Source organism: Pristis pectinata, chromosome 9 (genome assembly GCF_009764475.1).
Source record: "Pristis pectinata isolate sPriPec2 chromosome 9, sPriPec2.1.pri, whole genome shotgun sequence".
Taxonomy (NCBI): domain Eukaryota; kingdom Metazoa; phylum Chordata; class Chondrichthyes; order Rhinopristiformes; family Pristidae; genus Pristis; species Pristis pectinata.
In genome coordinates this window covers 26,186,652-26,206,933 of record NC_067413.1, presented here as the reverse complement: position 1 = coordinate 26,206,933, position 20,282 = coordinate 26,186,652, and the positions used below count along the sequence as shown (strand labels likewise).

General features: G+C 40.4%; 1 protein-coding gene across 1 annotated transcript in view; it reads left to right on the top strand.

Moving 5' to 3' along the window:
- The window catches only part of scap (SREBF chaperone), a 102,303-nt gene that overhangs the window by 20,884 nt on the left and 61,137 nt on the right, over positions 1 to 20,282 (top strand). Inside the window, exon 2 of the mRNA XM_052022768.1 lies at positions 9,039 to 9,242. Within this exon, the coding sequence (XP_051878728.1) occupies positions 9,121 to 9,242 (122 nt within the window). The 5' untranslated portion in view covers positions 9,039 to 9,120. The remainder of the gene's footprint in view (positions 1 to 9,038; positions 9,243 to 20,282) is intronic.

Below are 20,282 nucleotides of genomic sequence, written 5' to 3'. Positions count from 1 at the left end.
TTAGGCACTTCCACAGCTTGTTGAGATCTGTGACTGGTTACTGCCTTTTGCAGTGCATGCCCTGGTTGAATTGTAAGATGCACATTGGGCCATAAGAATATGAAATTTGAGTGGTGATTCACCCATCAATTGTTTGGTTATAAGTGGAGGTGTATTGAATGGATTAGTATGTAATTCTATAGTTGCCGATAGATTGAATTTGATGTATTCACTAATATTCACTAACCTTCGACTGGTTTTTCAATGGCACTACCTGAAATTCAGGATGTCCATCCTTGTGTTTTTCTCACAATGGTTGTTAAGCTTAGTGACTTTTTGCAATGGTTATAGGGAGCAAGCATGTCCCTTTAAGAGGCACTGACATGACTTTAATCAGTGTAGAATATTCAGCTGGTGTGTGGAACTTTCAAAATTCCTCCCCCATTGTTGTGCACCAGTGAGGAAAAGTAATATGCTTGTTGCTGCTTAAATGCACAAAGCTTTGCATCAGTTTCTAGTCTAAATGACACATGCACACACTGATGCAAGTGCACATTAACACATGATTTCCACCATAAGGCTGCTTCTGCTTTTGAATCTCTCGTGTTGTCTTGTATAACACTATATTAAAAATTGGGAATTTCCAAACAAGGAAAAGGTAAACAATTTTTTTGTGGTACACTTGATCTTCAATTTATTTGTTATGCAAAGAAGCATTGCAACTGGGAAAGGACAGTTACAGGGCGTCATGTCTTGCAACCTAACCTGTATTTTGCAACATCCTAATGTGTATTCCCAGTTTGCTAAGAAAGAAGTTATTTAAAAAATGGTTTTAAGTGCAAATGTAAAGAAGCAGGGAATTTTTAAAGTATGATTGGCTAACTTAATGTGATTGATGACTAAATGTGCTGTATACTGCAGTCCTTTCAGATGAAAGATACAAATGATCATAAATTACATTGACATTATGCCAACTAATGTTGAGGCCAACTGTTCAATATTATTCATCTGTTGGCCATGCTATTTGGTTGCCTTAAAAGATGAATATTGATGTATTTAGGTTTTGAACAATTCAAGGCATAGTGACTATGTTGATTCAATGCTTAGGAATGAATGAATGGGGGCAAATCCTCTGTTAAGATCCATGATCCATGACAGATCTGCTTATGGAATCCCACCAGGGCAGGGTGATCTTAAACAGATTTTCCAGCTTTGAGAAAGTCTGTCTACAAAGTCAGTGTTATAATAACCTGACACAAGTGGAGCCCTCATTCAAGCGGGAGGAATTGGCTACCAGTTACTTTAGGAGCACAAGTGTTCAGCACTGTACAGTTACATGTATTCTAATGCACCCATTCATTTTTTTTTGTCATCTGGAATAAATCCAAGGCATAGTAGGCTCCAGAAGTATAATTATGGGATCATTACAGGTAAGTACTTGATGGTTAGCATAGATTATGGTGAACTGAAGGGTCTGTTTCTGGCTCTGTGCTCTGTGACTCTACATTGAATTTTCAGAAGGTTGGTTTCTTTGGTGGGAGCTACAAATGAAATATCCATTTGGCACTTCTAGCTGCAGGCTGTATTAGTCACTTCAGCCTTCTCCTTTGCTCCCACACAATGAGTTCCTCCTTAAAGGATGCTGGGGGGGAAGGGTGGGGGAAATAATCATAGTCCCTCATCCTCCTGTTAACTGAATAATTGTTTACTGAGACAACTAGATATTGATGGGTTACAGATTGATTTGTTTGGAGGTTTGGTTAGTTCTTGGCATCATGCTGCTTCTGTTGTTTAGCATGCAATAGCCCTTTGCTGTAGTTTCATTAGATTGGCACTTTGTTTTTAGGTATTCCCGTGCTGCTGCTCTTCTACAGTCCTCAATAAACCAGAGTTCAATTCCTGGTTTGATGGTAATAGTAGAATAAGGATTGTAACAAAACAAAATCATAATTAGTGTAGAATATGTCTTGAAGGAAATTAATCAATGTCATTCCATCCAATCTTGAAACAACTTGGAAATCTTAAATGTGACATGAAGAGTTTCATTTCCTTCAATGATACACAATTAAATGCCCTATATCACAATATAATACCATACTCGACTGCTGTTTACCATGCAGATGAACAACGTCATGTGCCAACGGCTGCAGCACAGTAAATTTGTTTATCAACAAACCACTAGGGATTGATAAATACATTGATCCTATAAATTACCGAAAAAACAATCTAATTTCCCCAAGTTACTGATGCTGCTGAGAAGCAAAGATAGGGTTGACAGAGTCTTCTTCCCAAGATGGAAATATCAGATTCTAAAGGTGAGAGGCTTACCTTTAAGATAAGAGGGGGAATGTTTACACAGAGTGGTAGATGCCTGGAATATGCTGGGTAATTATAATTTTTGATCTGAAGTTTATGGTATCTCAAGATCCTCATAATGGTATACCTTTCACACAATGCAGTGAGAATAATTCATGATTGAGCAAGTTAGGTGAAAATTATGAGCAGCGATTCTAGGGCAAGTGAATTTACATTTTGAAGTTACTGGTAAAGTATAATAGTAAAAACATAAAGAAAAATCCAGTTTTAAGTTCTTTATCATAATTTTTTTTAACTGACTCATCAATTCCAGGGGACTCAAGTCAGCTGATTTTTCCAGAAAAAGCTATCCTGAGGTATTTTTAAACCAGTAATCATTTGCCTAGAAATTGGAAGATCATATTAATCCCTGACAAGATTTGTTTGAACATGATTACCATTTATGCTAATTATTTAATCAAAAGGCTTTTTTCTAACTTTCTATCCAAAAGCTCCAAAGTATTTAGAACGTAGTAGTTATTATGGGAGAGGTGCTAGAGGAACATTTTAAAGTTTACTCAGCACAGTATAATCACAACTTGTTTCAAAACTGTTATGGTTTAGACACATAATAAGAGTTTTATAGATTAAATAGCTAGATTTTCCCTTTGTCCGCATCTGATTTGTCTTTTTCTTAGGCAATCACTTGTGGGTTGAGGGTGACTTGCTTTCACTCCAATTCAGATGGCTGTTGTGGACAGTGTAGGACCTGGACGCTGCCACAGGTGGGGCAGGAGGTGCTCGATGGGAGTGGGTAATTGGGTGCATTCTGTCCCATGTTTATGTTGGGTTTTGAAATGGTCCTGCTGAGTCATTTGGAGTTCTCGACTCTATTCTGAATGCTACTCAGTCATTTTTATTGATTATGGGCCAAGAATTCCCACAAGTTTCTGCGGATGATCAAAAATCAAAATAATTGGAAATCCAGAAATATTCAGCAGGTCTGGCTGTATCTGTAGGGAAAAAAAAATGTTGCAGGTTGGAGACCCTTTGTCAGAACTGCAAAGGAGACCGAAGCTTGTAAAGCTGCAAGGAAGGTGTGGGAAAGGGCATGTCCCTGATTGGGTAAAATTGGAGTGACCATGGGGATAAGTTGTAGATAAGGTTATCCAGGCAATGAATGAATGGAAGCACAGGGTGAGGACATAGACAAAAGAATCAGGATAAAAGAATGTGGGAGTTGCAAAATGCAGAGCAGGAGAACAAACCCAGCAGATTAGCCTAGGCATTCATCTATATACTGAATCAATTTGCCATACTTATCCATGGTCAATCAGCAACTAAAAATCACTATCCATCCTTGAGTGTGAATAAATATTGTTCAGAATTTTGTTTTCCATGCAATTTCACTCTGGAAGTCCCAGCCACTTGCTTTGAGGAAATTTTTCTTCTCGTCTCAGGCAACATCTTGAGAATTGAACGATTTTAGAATAGTTTTGTACTTGCTCTCTTGTTTATAATTCTTAATCTTCATTACTCTCTTTGGTATAGGGAGTAAATTGTTTTACTTGTCACATGACTTTTAATTTCAATGCTTTTTCTTTAGCCCACATTTCTTGGTTTCTCTGTTTTGAAATGATTTGTTTTACTTCTTGTGATAATTGTTATGGCAGTTTTTACGCTGCCTAAGTTGTCCTCAGCTGATGGTTACCTTTTTGTAACTTACTGATTTTGTTTTTTGGTTGCTTAAATTCTGATACAGTGTCAGCAAAGTTTTTGTGTTTTGTCTTGCTATTACATCTAGCAAGCATTTTGTTCATAATAAACCTGGTGTAGTATTTTGTTAACAATGGAAAAGAGGCTTTATTAACAAGGGGAATGGTCATTTAATTAAGTGTTTCTTCTGCCCTGGAATTTGAATTTACCAAAACTTTTAAAATCCCTCATTCTTCTATATGTAAGCTCAGCCTATCCAACCTTTCCTCATAAAATAATCCACCCATTCCAGTATTAGTCTTTGTAAACCACCTCTGAAGTGTCTTCATTAGCTAGGGAGGCAATACTGTACACTGTACTCCAGATAATGTCTCACCAGTCCCCAATATAACCAAAGCAAAATCTTTTGTGTTCGGTTCCCCTAGCAATAAGCAATATCGTTCTGTTATCTTCCTAGTTACTTCCTCTACCTGCATATGGACCATATACTAAGATATTTAGGTCCTTTTGCATCTAAGATCTTTGCAATCTCACCATTTAAATTACAATACCATTGTATTATCTTTCTAATTACTTGCTGTACCTGCTTTTTTAATTTTTTTCCTGCAAAAATTGGCAATTCCATTTTTCTCATACTATGCTCCATTTGCCAGACCTTTGCCCACTTGCTTAACCCATGTGTCCCTTTGAGGGCTACTCGTGTCCTCTTCACAACTTACTTCTCTACCTTTCATTCCGATGTGAGTCAGAGAAATTGGGTGACCCTGTTTTCATATTTCTTGATACTTTATTGTCATATTCTGTTTTCCATTTCTTTATCAATTGGTCATTTCTTTGTTAAATTTTAAAACATTATTAGATCTTAGGCTTGCTGCCTTTTCTGACAACTTGGTGAGCCTTTTCCTTAGATTTAATTTCTTCTGTAATTCATGGTTGGACATTTTTTGTTACATCTTTGTGCCTTAAATCTAGATTTATTGTAAATCATGTATAGTTTCTTAAAATGCTTGTCAATGATTGTTCACTGTCATACCCTTAAATTACCAGGAATACAATAGGAGTCACTTTATCAATTGAAGACTGTGAATAGCATACTCTCACCTATGTTACATTGAGGGAAATAAGTCCAGAGAAGCCAGCTCGCTCAGTAGATCTGATCATTGAATGAAGCTATTTCATGGCACAAAATGAGCAGAGCCTGTTCTGGCAGAGGGAACCATCAAAGATACTCAAGTGCAAAGGAATGGGTAAAAATTCATCACCACAGTTGTGGCCTGAATAATAAAACAGGCAGAGTGTATAACAAAGTTATGTCAAACTTAGACAACCATGACCTAGGTGAGTGTGATATGCAATGCACATAATATAACCAATTACCATGGTTAACTGTTTCATTACTGGTGACCGAGTAACCCACTTCAGCTAGTCTGATAACCCTCTGTTTTGTGTAGTACAAGTTCTAAATAAAGAACCTCAGGGCCAGGTGCAGGATTTTGGGGATTTAATGTATATCAACAACCAAGCTTTCCTCAGGACTTTCTCAGCATAAGGGTGTGCATTTAAGATGAGAGGGGATAGGTTCAGAACAGACATGAAGGGTATGTTTTTTTTACTGAGAGAGTGGTGGATGCCTGGAATGCGTTGCCTGACAGGGTGGTGAAGGCAAATTCATTGGGGGCTTTTAAGAGGGGCTTGGATGGGCACATGAATGAGAGGAAAATAGAGGGATATGGACATCCTGTAGGTAGAAGGGAATAGCTATGTCGGCACAACATTGTGCGCCGAAGGGCCTGTTCTGTTCTGTACTGTTCTATGTAATAGACAGCAATGCATAATTGAGGTTGCAACCAGATGATCGATGGCCTTATTAAATGTTATGTTGTGGCCATTACAGAGGCTTGGCTGTCATAAGGGCAGGAGTGGCTGCTTGAGCTTCTGTGGTTTAGATATTTCAAAAGAGATGGGGAAGTAGGAGGGGTAGGGGTGTGGCATTGCTAATTAGGGATAATATCTCAGCTGTAGGAAAGGAGGACATCATAGAGGGATCGTCTATTGAGTCAGTGTGGCTGGAAGTCAGAAACAGGAAGGGACCAATCACTTTATTGGGAGTATTCTGTAGGCCCCCAAATAGCCACTGGGACACTGAGGAACAGATAAGTAGGCAGATTTTAGAAAGGTGGAAAAATAACGGGGTTGTTGTCATGGGTGACTTCAACTTTCCTAATATTGATTGGCACCTCCTTAGTGCAAAAGGTTTAGATGGGGCAGAATTTGTTAGGTATGTAGAGGAAGGATTCCTGACACAGTATGTAGACAGGCCGACTAGAGGAGAGGCCATGCTAGATCTGGTACTAGGCAGTGAACCTGGTCAGGTAACAGACCTCTCGGTGGGCGAGCATTTCGGGGATAGTGACCACAAGTCCCTGACCTTTAGCATAGCGATGAATAAGGATAGAATCAGATGTTATGGAAAAGTATTTAACTGGGGGAAAGCAAATTACAATGGTACTAGGCAGGAACTTGGGAATGTAAATTGGGAACAGATGTTCTCTGGTAAATGCACTGCAGAAATATGGCGATTGTTTAGGCACCACTTGCATGGGCTTCCAGATAGGTTTGTCCCACTGAGACAAGGAAAGGGTGGTAGGGTGTAGGAACCATGGTTAACAAGAGAGATGGAAGGTTTAGTCAAGAGGAAGAAGGAAGCTTAATTAAGATCTAGAAAGCAAAAATTAGTCATGGCTCTTGAGTGTTATAAGGTAGCCAGGAAGGAGCTTAAGAAGGGACTTTGGAGAGCTAGAAGGAGGCACGAGGAGGCCTTGGAAAGTAGGGTTAAGGAAAACCCTAAGGCATTGTACACATATGTGAGGAACAAGAGGATGGTGAAGATAGGACTGCTCAGGCATAAGGGAGGAAAAGTGTGTCTGGAGGTGAAGGAGGTAGGGGAGGTCCTAATACTTTGCTTCAGTGCTCACCAAGGAGAGAGACTCAGATGAAGGGGACATTAGTGTGGAACAGGCAAATGCGTTGGAGCATGTCGAGGTTAAGAAAGAATCAGTGTTGGAGCTACTAAAAAGCATTAAGATAGATAAGTCCCCAGGGTTGGATAGGATATTACCCAGGGTACTATGGGAAGCAAGGGAAGAGATTGCTGGAGCATTAACAATGATCTTTGAGTCCTCCCTGGCCAAACTATTGGAGAGGATACTTAGGAACAAGATTTATGAGCATTTGGAGACACCTAGTCTTCTAAGGGATAGTCAACGTGGCTTTGTGAAGGGCAGGTTGTGCCTCATGAGCCCAATAGAGTTTTTCGAGGAAGTGACAAGACAGATTGAAGGTAGAGCTGTGGATGTGTATATAGATTTTCACAAGGCATTTGACAAGGTTCCCCATGGTAGGCTCATCCAAAAGGTCATGAGGTATGGGATCCATGGAAAATTGGCTGAGTGGTTTTGGAATTGGCTTGCCCGTAGAAGGCAGAGGGTGGTTGTTGAAAGGGAATATTTGACCTGGAGGTCAATGACTAATGGTGTTGCAGGGATCTGTTCTGGGACCCTTGCTCTTTGTGATTTTTATAAATGACTTAGATGAAGAAGTAGAAGGGTGGGTTAGTAAGTTTGCAGATGACATGAAGGTTGGTGGTGTAGTAGATAGTGCAGAGGATTGTTGTAGGTTGCAACGAGATATTGACATGATGCAGAGAGGTGGCAGATGGAGTTCCATCCGGAGAGGTGTGGAGTGATACACTTTGGATGATTTAACTTGAAGGCAGAGTACATGGGTAATGACAGGATTCTTAGCAGTGTGGAGAAACAGATCTTGGGGTTCTAGTACATAGATCCCTCAAAGTTGCCATGCAAGTTGATGGGGTGTTTAAAAGGGTGTATGGTGTGCTGATCTTTGTTAGCCGGGGGATTGAGTTCAAGAGCAGAGAGGTAATGTTGCAGCTCTGTAAGACCCTGGTTAGACCACATCAAGAATATTGTGTTCGGTTCTGGTCGCCACACTATAGGAAGGATGTGGAAGCTTTGGAGAGCATGCAGAGGAGACAAGAATGCTGCCTGCATTGGAGAACACATCTTATGAGGTGAGACTGAGCAAGTTAGGGCTTTTCTCCTTGGAGAGACAGAGGATGAGAGGAGACTTGATAGAGGTATATAAGAGTATGAGAGGCACAGACGGAGTGGACGGCCAGCATCTTTTCCCCGAGGCAGTAATGGCCAATGCTAGGGGTCACCCGTTTAAGGTGCCTGGAGGAAAGTTCAGGGGGGATGTCAGAGCTAGGATTTTTTTACACAAAGAGTGGTGGGTGCCTGGAATGCACTGCCGGGGGTGGTGGGCCATTGGTAGGGGCTGATACGATAGGGTCATTTGAGAGACTTTTAGATAGGCACATGGATGAAAGAAAAGTAGAGGGTTATGGGGGAGTGAAGTAGAGAGGGGGATAGATAGAATGAGGATAATGTTTATATAGGTCGGTACAACATTGTGGGCCGAAGGGCCTGTACTGTGCTGTACTGTTCTATGTTCTATAAATGGTGGAGCAGGCTTAAGGGCCCAAGTGGCTTACTACTGCTCCTAATTCATATATTCTTCCACACATTATGATCATATACAGTATGTGCAGGATATGACATATATGTGTAGGAGTGGCTTTATTAAGGGAGAATCTACAAAGAAGATGATGGTCACTCCAGACTCCCTGGCAGTGGGCTGTATAATGTCAAGACCTTTTCAACTAACACTGGATCAGGCCTCAATAGTTAAAATCTGTTTTGGTGTGTGAAGCTCCATTCTTCACAAACCCACTCAAGTGGCAATGAAATCTACCTTGCATTCTATTTTGACATTATTTGATAACAGTAGCCTCAGTATGCATGTGCATTATACATAGCATATGAAACATATTTTCAGAGGTACATTATTGCATTGTGTGTGGTTTTGTTTTGATAAAGTTCAGTCGTATACCATATGAAGTAATAAGCTACCTGTTAGATTTTCCAGGCCTATATGTCTAACTCAATTAATTGACTTCTTTCTTACAGATCTGTTGATGTGACCAACACTGTCATTGTACGCTGTGACCGAATCTGATTAAAGGCAGTCATGTGATAAAAGGTGACAAGGATGACCGTTACTGAAAGGCTGCGTGAAAAGATATCGCAGGCATTCTATAACCACGGGCTTTTCTGTGCATCTTACCCGATTCCCATTATCTTTTTCACTGCTATGTGTATTTTAACATGCTGGTAAGTTTAAAAAAAATTACATCAGTGACTGGTGAACACTAGCAGCGATAACTTAACCTTATTTGGTGACTTCAAAGTATTAAATCTCAGCATCTTACAGTTTAGGATGAGGAATAGAAACTGGAAAAGTACAGAGTGTAATTAGTAGTGTACCCCAAAATGTGGCTGTTTGGAAGCTTTTGAAGATGAGGAAAAGTGTAGTGAGATGGAATGCACTGATAAAGAATTCCATTATAGGATATGACACCTGATGCCATAGTTTGTCAGTGGGTGAATGTAAAGCAGATCAGAGCAGAAGATACAGGTTGTGGTTGGATAATGTTGTCAATGACAGTGAAAGACAGCTCTTTTGAGATTTATAGTATGGAATGTCTATTGCTAAACAGGGATGACAAATAGAGTGTGGTAATAACAGAGGTGATTGGCAGGTGGGGCTGGACATGTTAGGGTGTGAGCAGCAGTGTTTTCAATGTGTTTTGTTTACACAAGGTGCAACTCCAATGCTTTTGAGAAAGCCTTTAAAAAGCAAGTCAGAGGGTGGTTAAATTGATTGTCAGATTTGAATTGAATTGTACCTGATTTGCGTTACCATTTTTCATTTTGAGAAAATTTATTATTAAATGCAGTGACTCAGAAGATGAAGTAGAATCACTTGAAATTTAACCTGGTTTTCAACTTGCTTGTATCAGTAGTTGGTTAACCAACAATTAATGAAAGCCCAATTTTAGTCAGATTTGTTAAGCAAGCCTGAAATATTTTATGACAAGAAATGTCAAGTGACCTCGCAGAGCATCAAAAATCAAAATTGGCAGGAAAACCCTTAAATCCTACCAGGACATGTAGGAACATGAATGATATCAACTGAAGGCCTTCAAATGTTCCCATCTTCACCAATTTCGTATTTGACAAAAATACTTAACCATGAAACAACAACAGCCATGATCATTTACTAGCTATGACTTATTGTTTAAATAATGCACCTGAATCCAAAGTCATCATAGCGGACATAAGATCAGTCTTCTGGAGAGTGAACCAGGGACACCATCTGGCCCAGATGGTGTCCCTGGCCATGTCCTTAGATCCTGTGCAGATCAGCTGGCAGGGGTATTTGCAGACACTTTTAACCTCTCCCTGCTTCAATCTGAGGTTCCTACCTGTTTTAAGAAGACCACTATCATTTGGATAAGAAAAACAAAGTAACTTGCCTTAATGACTACAGCCCAGTGGATTTGACATCCACCATCATGAAGTGCTTCAAGAAGCTGGCCATGGCACGCATTAACTGCAGCCTCCCAGACAACCTCGACCTATTGCAATTTGCCTACCACTGAAACTGGTTTACTAGGGATGACATCTCCCTGGCCCTACACTCATCTCTAGAGCATCTGGACAGTAAAGATGCCTACATTAGACTATTGTTTATTGACTACAATACAATAATTCCAAGCAAACTCATCACCAAACTATGAAACCTAGAACTCAACACCTCCCTTTGCAACTGGTTCCTTGACTTCCTGACCAACAGACCGCAATCAGTAGGGATAAGCAGCACCTCCATCATGATTATTTGCAACACTTGTGCCCCACAGGGCTGCATCCTCTGCCCCCTACTCTACTCCCTATACATTCATGACTGTGGCCAGATTCTGCTCTAACTCCATCTACAAGTTTGCAGATGATATCACCATAGTGGGCTGTATATCAAATAATGACGTGTCAGAGTACAGGAAGTAAAAAGAGAGCTTAGTGACGTGGTGTCATGACAACAACCTTTCCCTCAATGTCAGCAAAACAAAAGAGCTGGTTATTGACTTCCGGAAAAGGGGCAGTGCACGTGCTCCTGTACGCATCAATGGTGCTGAGGTTGAGAGCTTCAAGTTCCTAGGAGTGAATATCACCAATAGCCTGTCCTGGTCCAACACTTAGACGCCACAGCCAAGAAAGGTCGCCAGCACCTCTACTTCTGCAGGTGGCTAAGGAAATTTGGCATGTCCTCGTTGACCCTCGCCAATTTTTATCAATCCACCATAGAAAGTATCCTGTCTGGATGCATCGCGGCTTGGTATGGCAACTGCTCTGCCCATGACTGCAAGAAACTGCAGAGAGTTGTGGACACAGCTCAGCACATCACAGAAACCAGCCTCCCAGGGACTCTGTCTATACTTCTCGCTGCCTCGGTAAAGCAGCCAGCATAATCAAAGACTCTACCCACCTCAGATTTAAAAAAAGCCTGAAAGCACGTACCACCAGGCTCAAGGACAGCTTCTGTCCCGCTGTTATAAGACTATTAAACAGTGTCTTAGTACAATAAAATCGACTCGTGACCTCACAATCTACCTTGTTATGACCTTGCACCTTATTGTCTGCCTGCACTGCAATTTCTCCATAGCTGTTGCACTTTATTCTGCATTCTGTTATTGTTTTACCTTGTACTACCTCAATGCACTGTGTAATGAATTGATTTGTATGAATGGTATGCAAGACAAGTTTTTCACAGTATCTTGGTACATGTGACAATAATAAACCAATTCCAAACTCTTGAGCCATAGGTACTCGCCTCTGTTTTGGAGAATGGGATGTTTCATTTTATTAAGGCATGGGATCTGGGCTTATAGCCTTTCCGTAAATGCCTCTGAGAAGCTGATGATATGTGAAGTTGCTTGAAAAAGTGGATGATGAGGAAGGTTGTCAAAAGGTTTAGCAAGATATAGAACAGTTGTAAATGTGAGCAGAGAAATCGCAGATGGAGTTTAATCTGGACATGTGTCAGGTCTTGTACTTTGGGATGGCAAATATAAGAAGAAAGTGTACAGTAAATGACAGGACCCTTGGGAGCATTGATGTAGAGAGGTATCTTGGGGTGCAAGTCCATAGCTTCCTGAAAATGGAAAGGGTGGTAAAGGATGTGTATGGCATGCTTGCCTTCATTGGTTGGGTGTTGAGTATAAAGGTGGAGAAGTCATGCTGCAGTTGTATAAAACTTTGATTAGACCAAATTCAAAGTATTGTGTGCCGTTCTGGTCATTGTATTGCAGGAAGGATGTGGAGGCTTTGGGGAGGGTGCAGAAGAGGTTCACCAGAATATTGCCGGGATTAGAGAGTATCAGCTATAGGGGAGAGGTCGGATATACTTGCATTGTTTTCTCTGGAGCATCGGAGGGTGAAGGGTGATGATAGAAGTATATAAAATTATGAGAGGCATAGACAGGGTAGGTAAAGTCTTTTTCCTTGAGAGTGGAAATATCAAATACTGGACGGCATAGCTTTTAAGGTGAGGGGGGAAAAATTAAAGGAGATTATGAGGCAAGTTTTTTTTTACACAGTGGTAGGTGCCTGGAATGTACTGCCAACATAAGTAGTGAAAGCAGTTATGATAGCAACGTTTAAGAGACATTCAGACAGAATCAGATTTATTATCACTGACATATGTCGTGAAATTTGTCGTCTTGAGGCAGCAGTACAGTGCAAGACATAAAGACATAAAAATTACTATAAGTTACAAAAATAAATAGTGCAAAAGTAGAATGACGAGGTAGTGTTCATGGACTGTTCAGAAATCTGATAGCAGAGGGGAAGAAGCTGCTCCTGAAAGGTTGAGTGTGGGTTTTCAGGCTCCTGTACCACCTCCCCGATGGTAGTAATGTGAAGAGGGCATGTCCCGGGTAGTGAGGGTTCTTAATGATGGATGACGCTTTTTTGAGGCACCGCCTCTCGAAGATATCCTCAATGGTGGGGAGGGTGGTGCCCGTGATGGAGTTGGCTGAGTCTACAACCCTCTGCAGCCTTTTTCGATCCTGCACATTGGAGCCTCCGTACCAGGCTGTGATGCAACCAGAATGCTCTCTACTGTACATCTGTAGAAATTTGCAAGAGTGTTTGGTGACATACCAAATCTCCTCGAACTCCTAGTGAAGTAGAGCCGCTGGCGTGCCTTCTTCATGATGCATCAATGTGTTGGGCCCAGGATAGATCCTCTGAGATGTTGACACCCAGGAATTTGAAGCTGCTCACCCTTTCCACCGTTGACCCCTCAATGAAGACTGGTGTGTGTTCTCCCGACTTCCCCTTCCTGAAGTCCACAATCAATTCCTTGGTCGCTGACGTTGAGTGCAAGGTCATTGTTGTGACACCACTCAACCAGCCAATCTATCTCACTCCTGTACGCTACCTCGTCGCCATCTGAGATTCTGCCAACAACAGTGGTGTCATCAGCGAATTTATAGATGGTGTTTGAGCTGTGCCTAGCCACACGGTCATGAGTGTAGAGAGAGTAGAGCAGTGGGCTAAGCATGCATGCTTGAGGTGCGCCTGTGTTAATTGTCAGTGAGGAGGAGATGTTACTACCGATCCGCACTGACTGGTCTCCTGTTAAGGAGGTTGAGGATCCAGTTGCATATGGACAGGCAGGGAATGGAAGGATACAGACTATGTGCAGGCAGATGGGATTAGTTCACATTAGCATTGTGTTTGGCACAGCCAGCGTGGGCCAGAGGGCCTGTTCCTGTGCTGTATTATTCTATGTTCTACGAAAAGTAATGTTAGGTAGGGAGTTTGAAGATTTTGCCCAAGTAATGATCAAGGAAGACATCCAACCTTGGATGATGTGCAACTTAAGAGAGGAAGTTGGAGGTATCGGTATTCTATATTCTTCCTGCATTATTCTTTTGGGTCAAGTATTTGTCACAGAAGCCTTGACACGTTGCTGAAGTGTATCGTGAAGTGTCTCTCTGGATGCATTCTGCTTTTGTCAGTATTTGAAGCTGCAGTTATCAAGGCAAGGGGAGACTAATCTATTGCATTACCTGACATGCCTTACAGGTGGTCTGAAGGCATTGGGGAGGCAAGAGTAAAGTCATTTACTGCAAAAAAAAATCTAGCCTCCACACTGTTCTTGTTGCCACAGTACTTAATGCAAATGGCTCAATCTGGTCAATTGGAACCCAAGGATTTTGATAACAGTAGATACGATAATGGAAGTGAAATTGAATGGAAAGGAGAGGTGATTGTTGAAGATTATCAATGCCTGGAAATTGTGTGGCTTGATTTTTATTTGCCACTTAGCGGTCCAGGTAGGATGTTGTTTAGGCTTTGACAAAAGAACATAATCATTAGATTAAGCACTAGACCATCTAGCCCTTAAAGCCTGCTTTGCCATTCATGCAGATCATGGCTGATCTATAACAACATTGTTTTCCTGCACTATTCCCAATACCTCAATAACCAGAAATCTGTTGATCTCCTCTTGGTATGAACTTAATGAATAAGGATCCTGAATAGAAAATTCCAAAGATTCACTACCTTTGAATAAAGGCATTTTTCATAATCTCAGTTTTATTCTGATACTAGTTCTACACTACTCAGCGAAGAGAAGCATCTTTCCTGCACCCATCCTGTAAGAAGTATCAATAAAATCATCTCTCATTCTTTCTAAACTCCAGAGAAAAAAGTCTACTACTCCACTTAGTCTCTCCACATACTGAAAGTCCACACTCCAAGAATCAGTCTTGTGTATCTTTGCTCCACTCCATCTACAGCAAGCATTTTTTTAGATAAGCAGATCAAAGCTGTATACAGTACTCAGGGTCCAGTCTCTCCAAGGCCCTATCCAGTTGCGCTAAGACCTGTTTACTCCTATACTCAAATCCTTTTGCTGTAAAGGCTGACATATCATCTATATCCTGACTGCTTGTTGCACCTGCTTTTTAGCTTTTAGTGACTTGTGTACAAAGACACCCATGTCCCTTTGATCATTATTTCCCAATCTGTCACCATTTAATAGATACTCTGCTTTTATGGTTTGTGCACCAAAGTTGATCCTTGGATTTTTCCACCTTGTATTCTATCAGTCATCTTCTCAACCACCCACTTAGCTTGTCCATTTCCTCATGAACTTAGAAAGATGATAATTGAAAGATGAAAGGGTTCAAGGAGCAATGTCAGTGGCACCCCACCATTCAAGGCTGTCCACTTGAGAAGGACCTGTTCATTACTATTTGCTTTCTTTTTGCTGCATCCAGACATGGGCTCTTTCATTCCCTGTGGATTTGTGATTGGATTTTGTCACCATGCAGGACTTCCTCCAGATTTTTGTGTGTTGCTCCAGGTTTCCAGTATCTGCAGTCTCTTGTGTCTCCATCCCTATTTTTGACCATTTGACAGAAGGAAGGTTTTTCAGGATGACTGGGTTTAGGGTACTGTCCTGAGGCATTCTTGTAATGATATCTTGAAGATGAAATGATTGACCTCCAACAAACCAAATGATTTACCTTTGTGCTCAGTTCTTTATGATTCTCGCCAATGGAGAGTTTTCCCCAGGCTTCCATTAATTTTATATTTAATAGGTTGTTAGATCTTGGCTTATAGTAAAATAAGAACATCAGAACAAGGAGCAGGAGTAGGTGATCTGACTCTCTGAGCCTGGTCCACTGTTCAAGGTCATGGCTGATCTTCTACCTTAGCATCATTTTCCAGCACTATCACCATCTCTTTGGGTTCCCTTAATATGCAGAAATCTATTGCTAGCAATTTTGAATAAACTCAGTGACTGAACTTCCACATATTCACCATCTTCTGGCAGAAGGAAATTTTCCTCACTTCGATCCCAAATTGCCTACCTCTTATTCTCAAATTGTGCCTCCTTGTCCTATACTCAGGAGAAACATCTTCCCTGCATTTAACACATCAAGCTCTTAAACAATATTGTAAATTTTAATGAGATTCCTGCTCATTCTTCTTAACTCTAGAGAACAGTCTACTCATCTGTTCCTTGTCAGCTGAACATCATATATCAAGAATTGGGCAAGCCACAATTCAACACAAAAAGCAGGACATATCCAGTTCATGCCAAATCAATCTAAAACTCAATCATCAACAAAGCAATGGAAAGTGTTGTTGCCGACAGTGCTATTAAGCACTCACTGAAGCACAGAGGACCTTGGAACACTCTCCGCAAATTCAGCTGCCCATAGAAACTCAAGTCCATTTTACTTTCACTCCATGCCAGCGGACAAGCCATGAAACTAACTAATGGGTCAACGACAGTTATTCTCAGTGAAGACTGGTGTCAAACAAAGCTGCATCATTGTCCCGACATTTTTCTTAATCTTTCTCGCATGAATCTTGAGCTGTCCCTCCAACGAGCTTCCCATTGGTGTGGAGCTAACCTTCAGTACTAATGGGAAGCAGTTTAACTAAGGGCGACTACTCTCCAGAAACAATGTCACCCGCACCTCGGTAGTTGAGCTGCAATATGTATTCGGTGGACGAGCTCCAAGTTATTGTCAATTGATTTACTGGAGTATATCAGAAGATGGGCCTTGTACTCAACATCCACAGACAAATGCTCACATCCAATGTACCCCTACTTAACCATGTGCAATGTGGTGGAAAATCTGCAGGCGAGGTATACCCATGCACTCGCTGCCCTTGTTCTTCAAGTGATAGACGCTATAGTTTGGGAATTGTAGTAGTCTGTGCAAGTACCTCAAGTGGTGAAGCAAGTGAATGTTCATGGTTGTGGTTGGGATACCGATCAAGTGGGCTGTTTTCTCACGAATGGTGTTGATATCTTTGAATGTTATTAGGATTGCATGCAGCTTGGTTAGGGCCATGGGTGGTTCTGGATACAGATTTTCAGTACTACATCTTATCCCATAGTCTTTGCTATGTCCTTTACTCTCGGCCGTTTCACGATATGTGGAATTGGCTGACAACTAGTTTCTGTAATGGTGGGTATCTCAGGAGGAAGCCAAGATGGATCATCAACTGGGCATTTATGGCCGAATATGATTGTGAATGCTTCATTATTGTCTTTAGTACCCATTTGCTGGTCCTTTCATTGTTGAGGATGGGAATTTCTTGGAGACTGCTAGTCAGTATATTATCTCCAATCCCTTCGTCCTCAACTTAGGTGGATCTGTGTCCTGCAGATGGGACAGGACGTACCCAAAGATTATGATGGAGGGATTGTTTGTGAAGCATGTGTGATAGACTCAAAAAGCACAGAAACAGGCTCTTCAGTCCACTGAGTCTATATTGAACATTAAGCGTCCATCTATGGTAATCCTGCACTAATCTCATTTTATTCTTCCCATAGATTTATCAACTCCCCCTAGATTATACCACTCAACTTCATTCTAGGAATAATTTACAATGACCAATTAACCTACCAGTACTTCTTTGGGATGTGGGAGGAAACTGGAGCACCCAGAGGAAATCTATGCAGTTGCAGAGAAAAAGTGCAAACTGTACCCAGGCAGCACCCAAGGTCAGGATTGAGCCCTTAGCACTGGAGCTATGAGGCAGCAGCTCTACTGGCAATGCCACTGTGCCAGCCCCTGTGAATAGGACTATCCGCTTGGTTAGTTTGTTGGACAGCTTTCCCAATTTGTAAGGAAGGAATGCAATTTTTTCTGGGCTGGGAGCAACTTTCCCATCTCCAAATTCACTTCTGCAGTCATTTGGGTGGTCTGCCCGGTTTTACCTTTTTATTGCTTTTACAAGGCAGCAATGAGTGCACTGAATGGTTTGCTTGGCCATTTCAGAGGACATTTAAGAGATGTCTGGAATCATATGGAGGCCAAACTGAGTTGAAATAGAGGATGACCTTCCCTGAGAGGTATTGGTGAATTATAAGTTTTTATAAGATGTATATTTGTGGTCACTATTAGTAATGTTAGTTTTTTTTTCTTGGGAATTCCTGATTATTTACTGTATTTAAATTCCAAAGCTGATTTGGGAACTAACATATGTGGGAACAGTCTTTTTCCAATCCTTCCTAACTTCTTTAAAACTTTTGCCTTGTTGTATCTTGCCTTAAAAGTTATCCTCAAGCATTTTTTTTTGGCAACTTCCATACTGAGTTCACAAATAAGACAGATCTGTATACAAAAGCAAAAGCAACATTTCCGAAGGGGATAGAAATTGATGAATGAATTGGAGGCAAACAGCATGTAATGTTTAGAAGTTGAAAGTCCATTGGTTCTTATTTAATGAGACACCACAGAGAAAGTAAGCAATACTTCAGAAACTAAAATAACTCTGTAAGATTTAAGATTAAGATACCTTTATTAGTCACACGTACATAGAAACACACAGTGAAATGCATCTTCTGCGTAGAGTGTTCTGGAGGCAGCCCGCAAGTATCGCCACGCTTCTGGCGGCAACATAGCATGCCCACAACTTCCTAACCCGTACATCTTTGGAATGTGGGAGAAAACTGGAGCACCCGGAGGAAACCCACGCAGTCACGGGGAGAACGTACAAACTCCTTACAGACAGTGGCCGGAATTGAACCCAGGTTGCTGGCGCCGTAAAGCATTACGCTAACCAGTGCATTCTACAGAAACAAATAATCGAGTTAAATGTTGTGATGGTTATGTCTAAGTTTGCAATATTAAAACCACATTGGTGAGAGTATATTTATAGTATTGTGGGATTTGGAGTCGCATCATTGAATTGTTAGTCCAAGTCTTCAGTTATTTGTCTGATAACTACTTTGCCACCACCTACCCATTTATATAACAATATATATTGCTACAGAAGAATGTTATTGACATTCAGAAAAATATGGTTCTTATTCTCTGTAATCCTACCACAATCTCACCTTCTACATCTGCCAAATGATATGGTCATTTTCACATTTAGATATTTGCTAATACAGCATAAACTATATTTGCAAAATCAGTACAAAAATGTTTATTTTTCTTCTGTTTTTATTTTGTTGAATGTAGAATGGACAACATTAAGTGTTTAATATTAACTGAATGCGATCAGGAAGTTATCTTAAGAAAAAGTACAGATTTGAATACAAAACATCACTTCAATAACATTTAAGTAAGGAATTAGTGTCAGTTGACCCTTAAAACAGTGAGTAATTGCTAGAAGTGGGCTACACGGCCATCTGCCATTTCAAAAAACAAGACTTCATTGTGTAGATTAGTCACATGAGATATATTCAGTATTTATTCCTGCCATTCTGGTTCAGAGTATTTAATGTTTTAATGAGTAGTTTATTTTGTTAATGCTAATTTTGTGGTGGCTATTTCTTTCTTGAAGTTTTATTCACAATTAAGTAACCATTAAAAACTTGAGTTAAATAATTGGTGAGTGTGCTGCTAAACAGATTTAGTGGATGTCCATAAATCATTTACAAAGGCATACAAAAAATGTGCATGGGTCACTAGCTACATTAAAATTTTATCAGGGTTATTTGTTCGTGTGTTATGGATTAGGACTCTAATTTGCCTTCCTTGCCTCCATTTATCAATAGTAATTATTCACATAATAAATAATAGTAGGTGATTCCAACAGCTGGTTTCTATAATGAGTACCTGAGAGCATATCTGCTTAACAAAGACTCTTAATGGTGGAAACAATTTATAATTTTTATAAATTCTGAGCTGGTATTACACTTCCAATTATATTCAAGTTATGTGAAGATTTCTATGCCACATAAATAAGTGATTTTTGTAGTGACTTCCTCTACTTCTGCAGAATCAGTTCATTTGACTGTTCATTGCTGGCAGTGCCATCTTAATCATGTGAAGGTAATTTTCCTATGTGGAACAAACACCGCCTATCCAACGTTTCAAATTTAAAACAACGTGCTGCAAATAGAGGGAAATATAATTTAGTTTTTATACTGATTGAGCATCCACTTTAAATACCTGATGAAAATCAAAAGGCCATAGATGCTGGAAATTTGAAATAGAAAATGCTGGAAACATTGAGTAAATCAGGCAGCATGAACAGTAAGAGAGTTAGAGTTAATGTTTTGGGTTCAAGACACTTCATCAGAATTGCAAAAGAGAGAAAGCAAGTTAGTTTCTCTTAACCTAATTTGTTTTATCTTATTCCCAGTTCTGACAAGAAATGTTCATTCTTTTTCTCTTTTGTAGATGCTGCGTGGCCTACTCAGTGTTTCTGTCTTTCTCTCATTTTTATATAACTGTCCATTTTTATTAAGGGCATAAGGTAAGAGTAAGGAGGCAAGGCCCTGCTAGTGCTAGTTAAAAGTTAAGTGAAAAGAAAAGGTACATA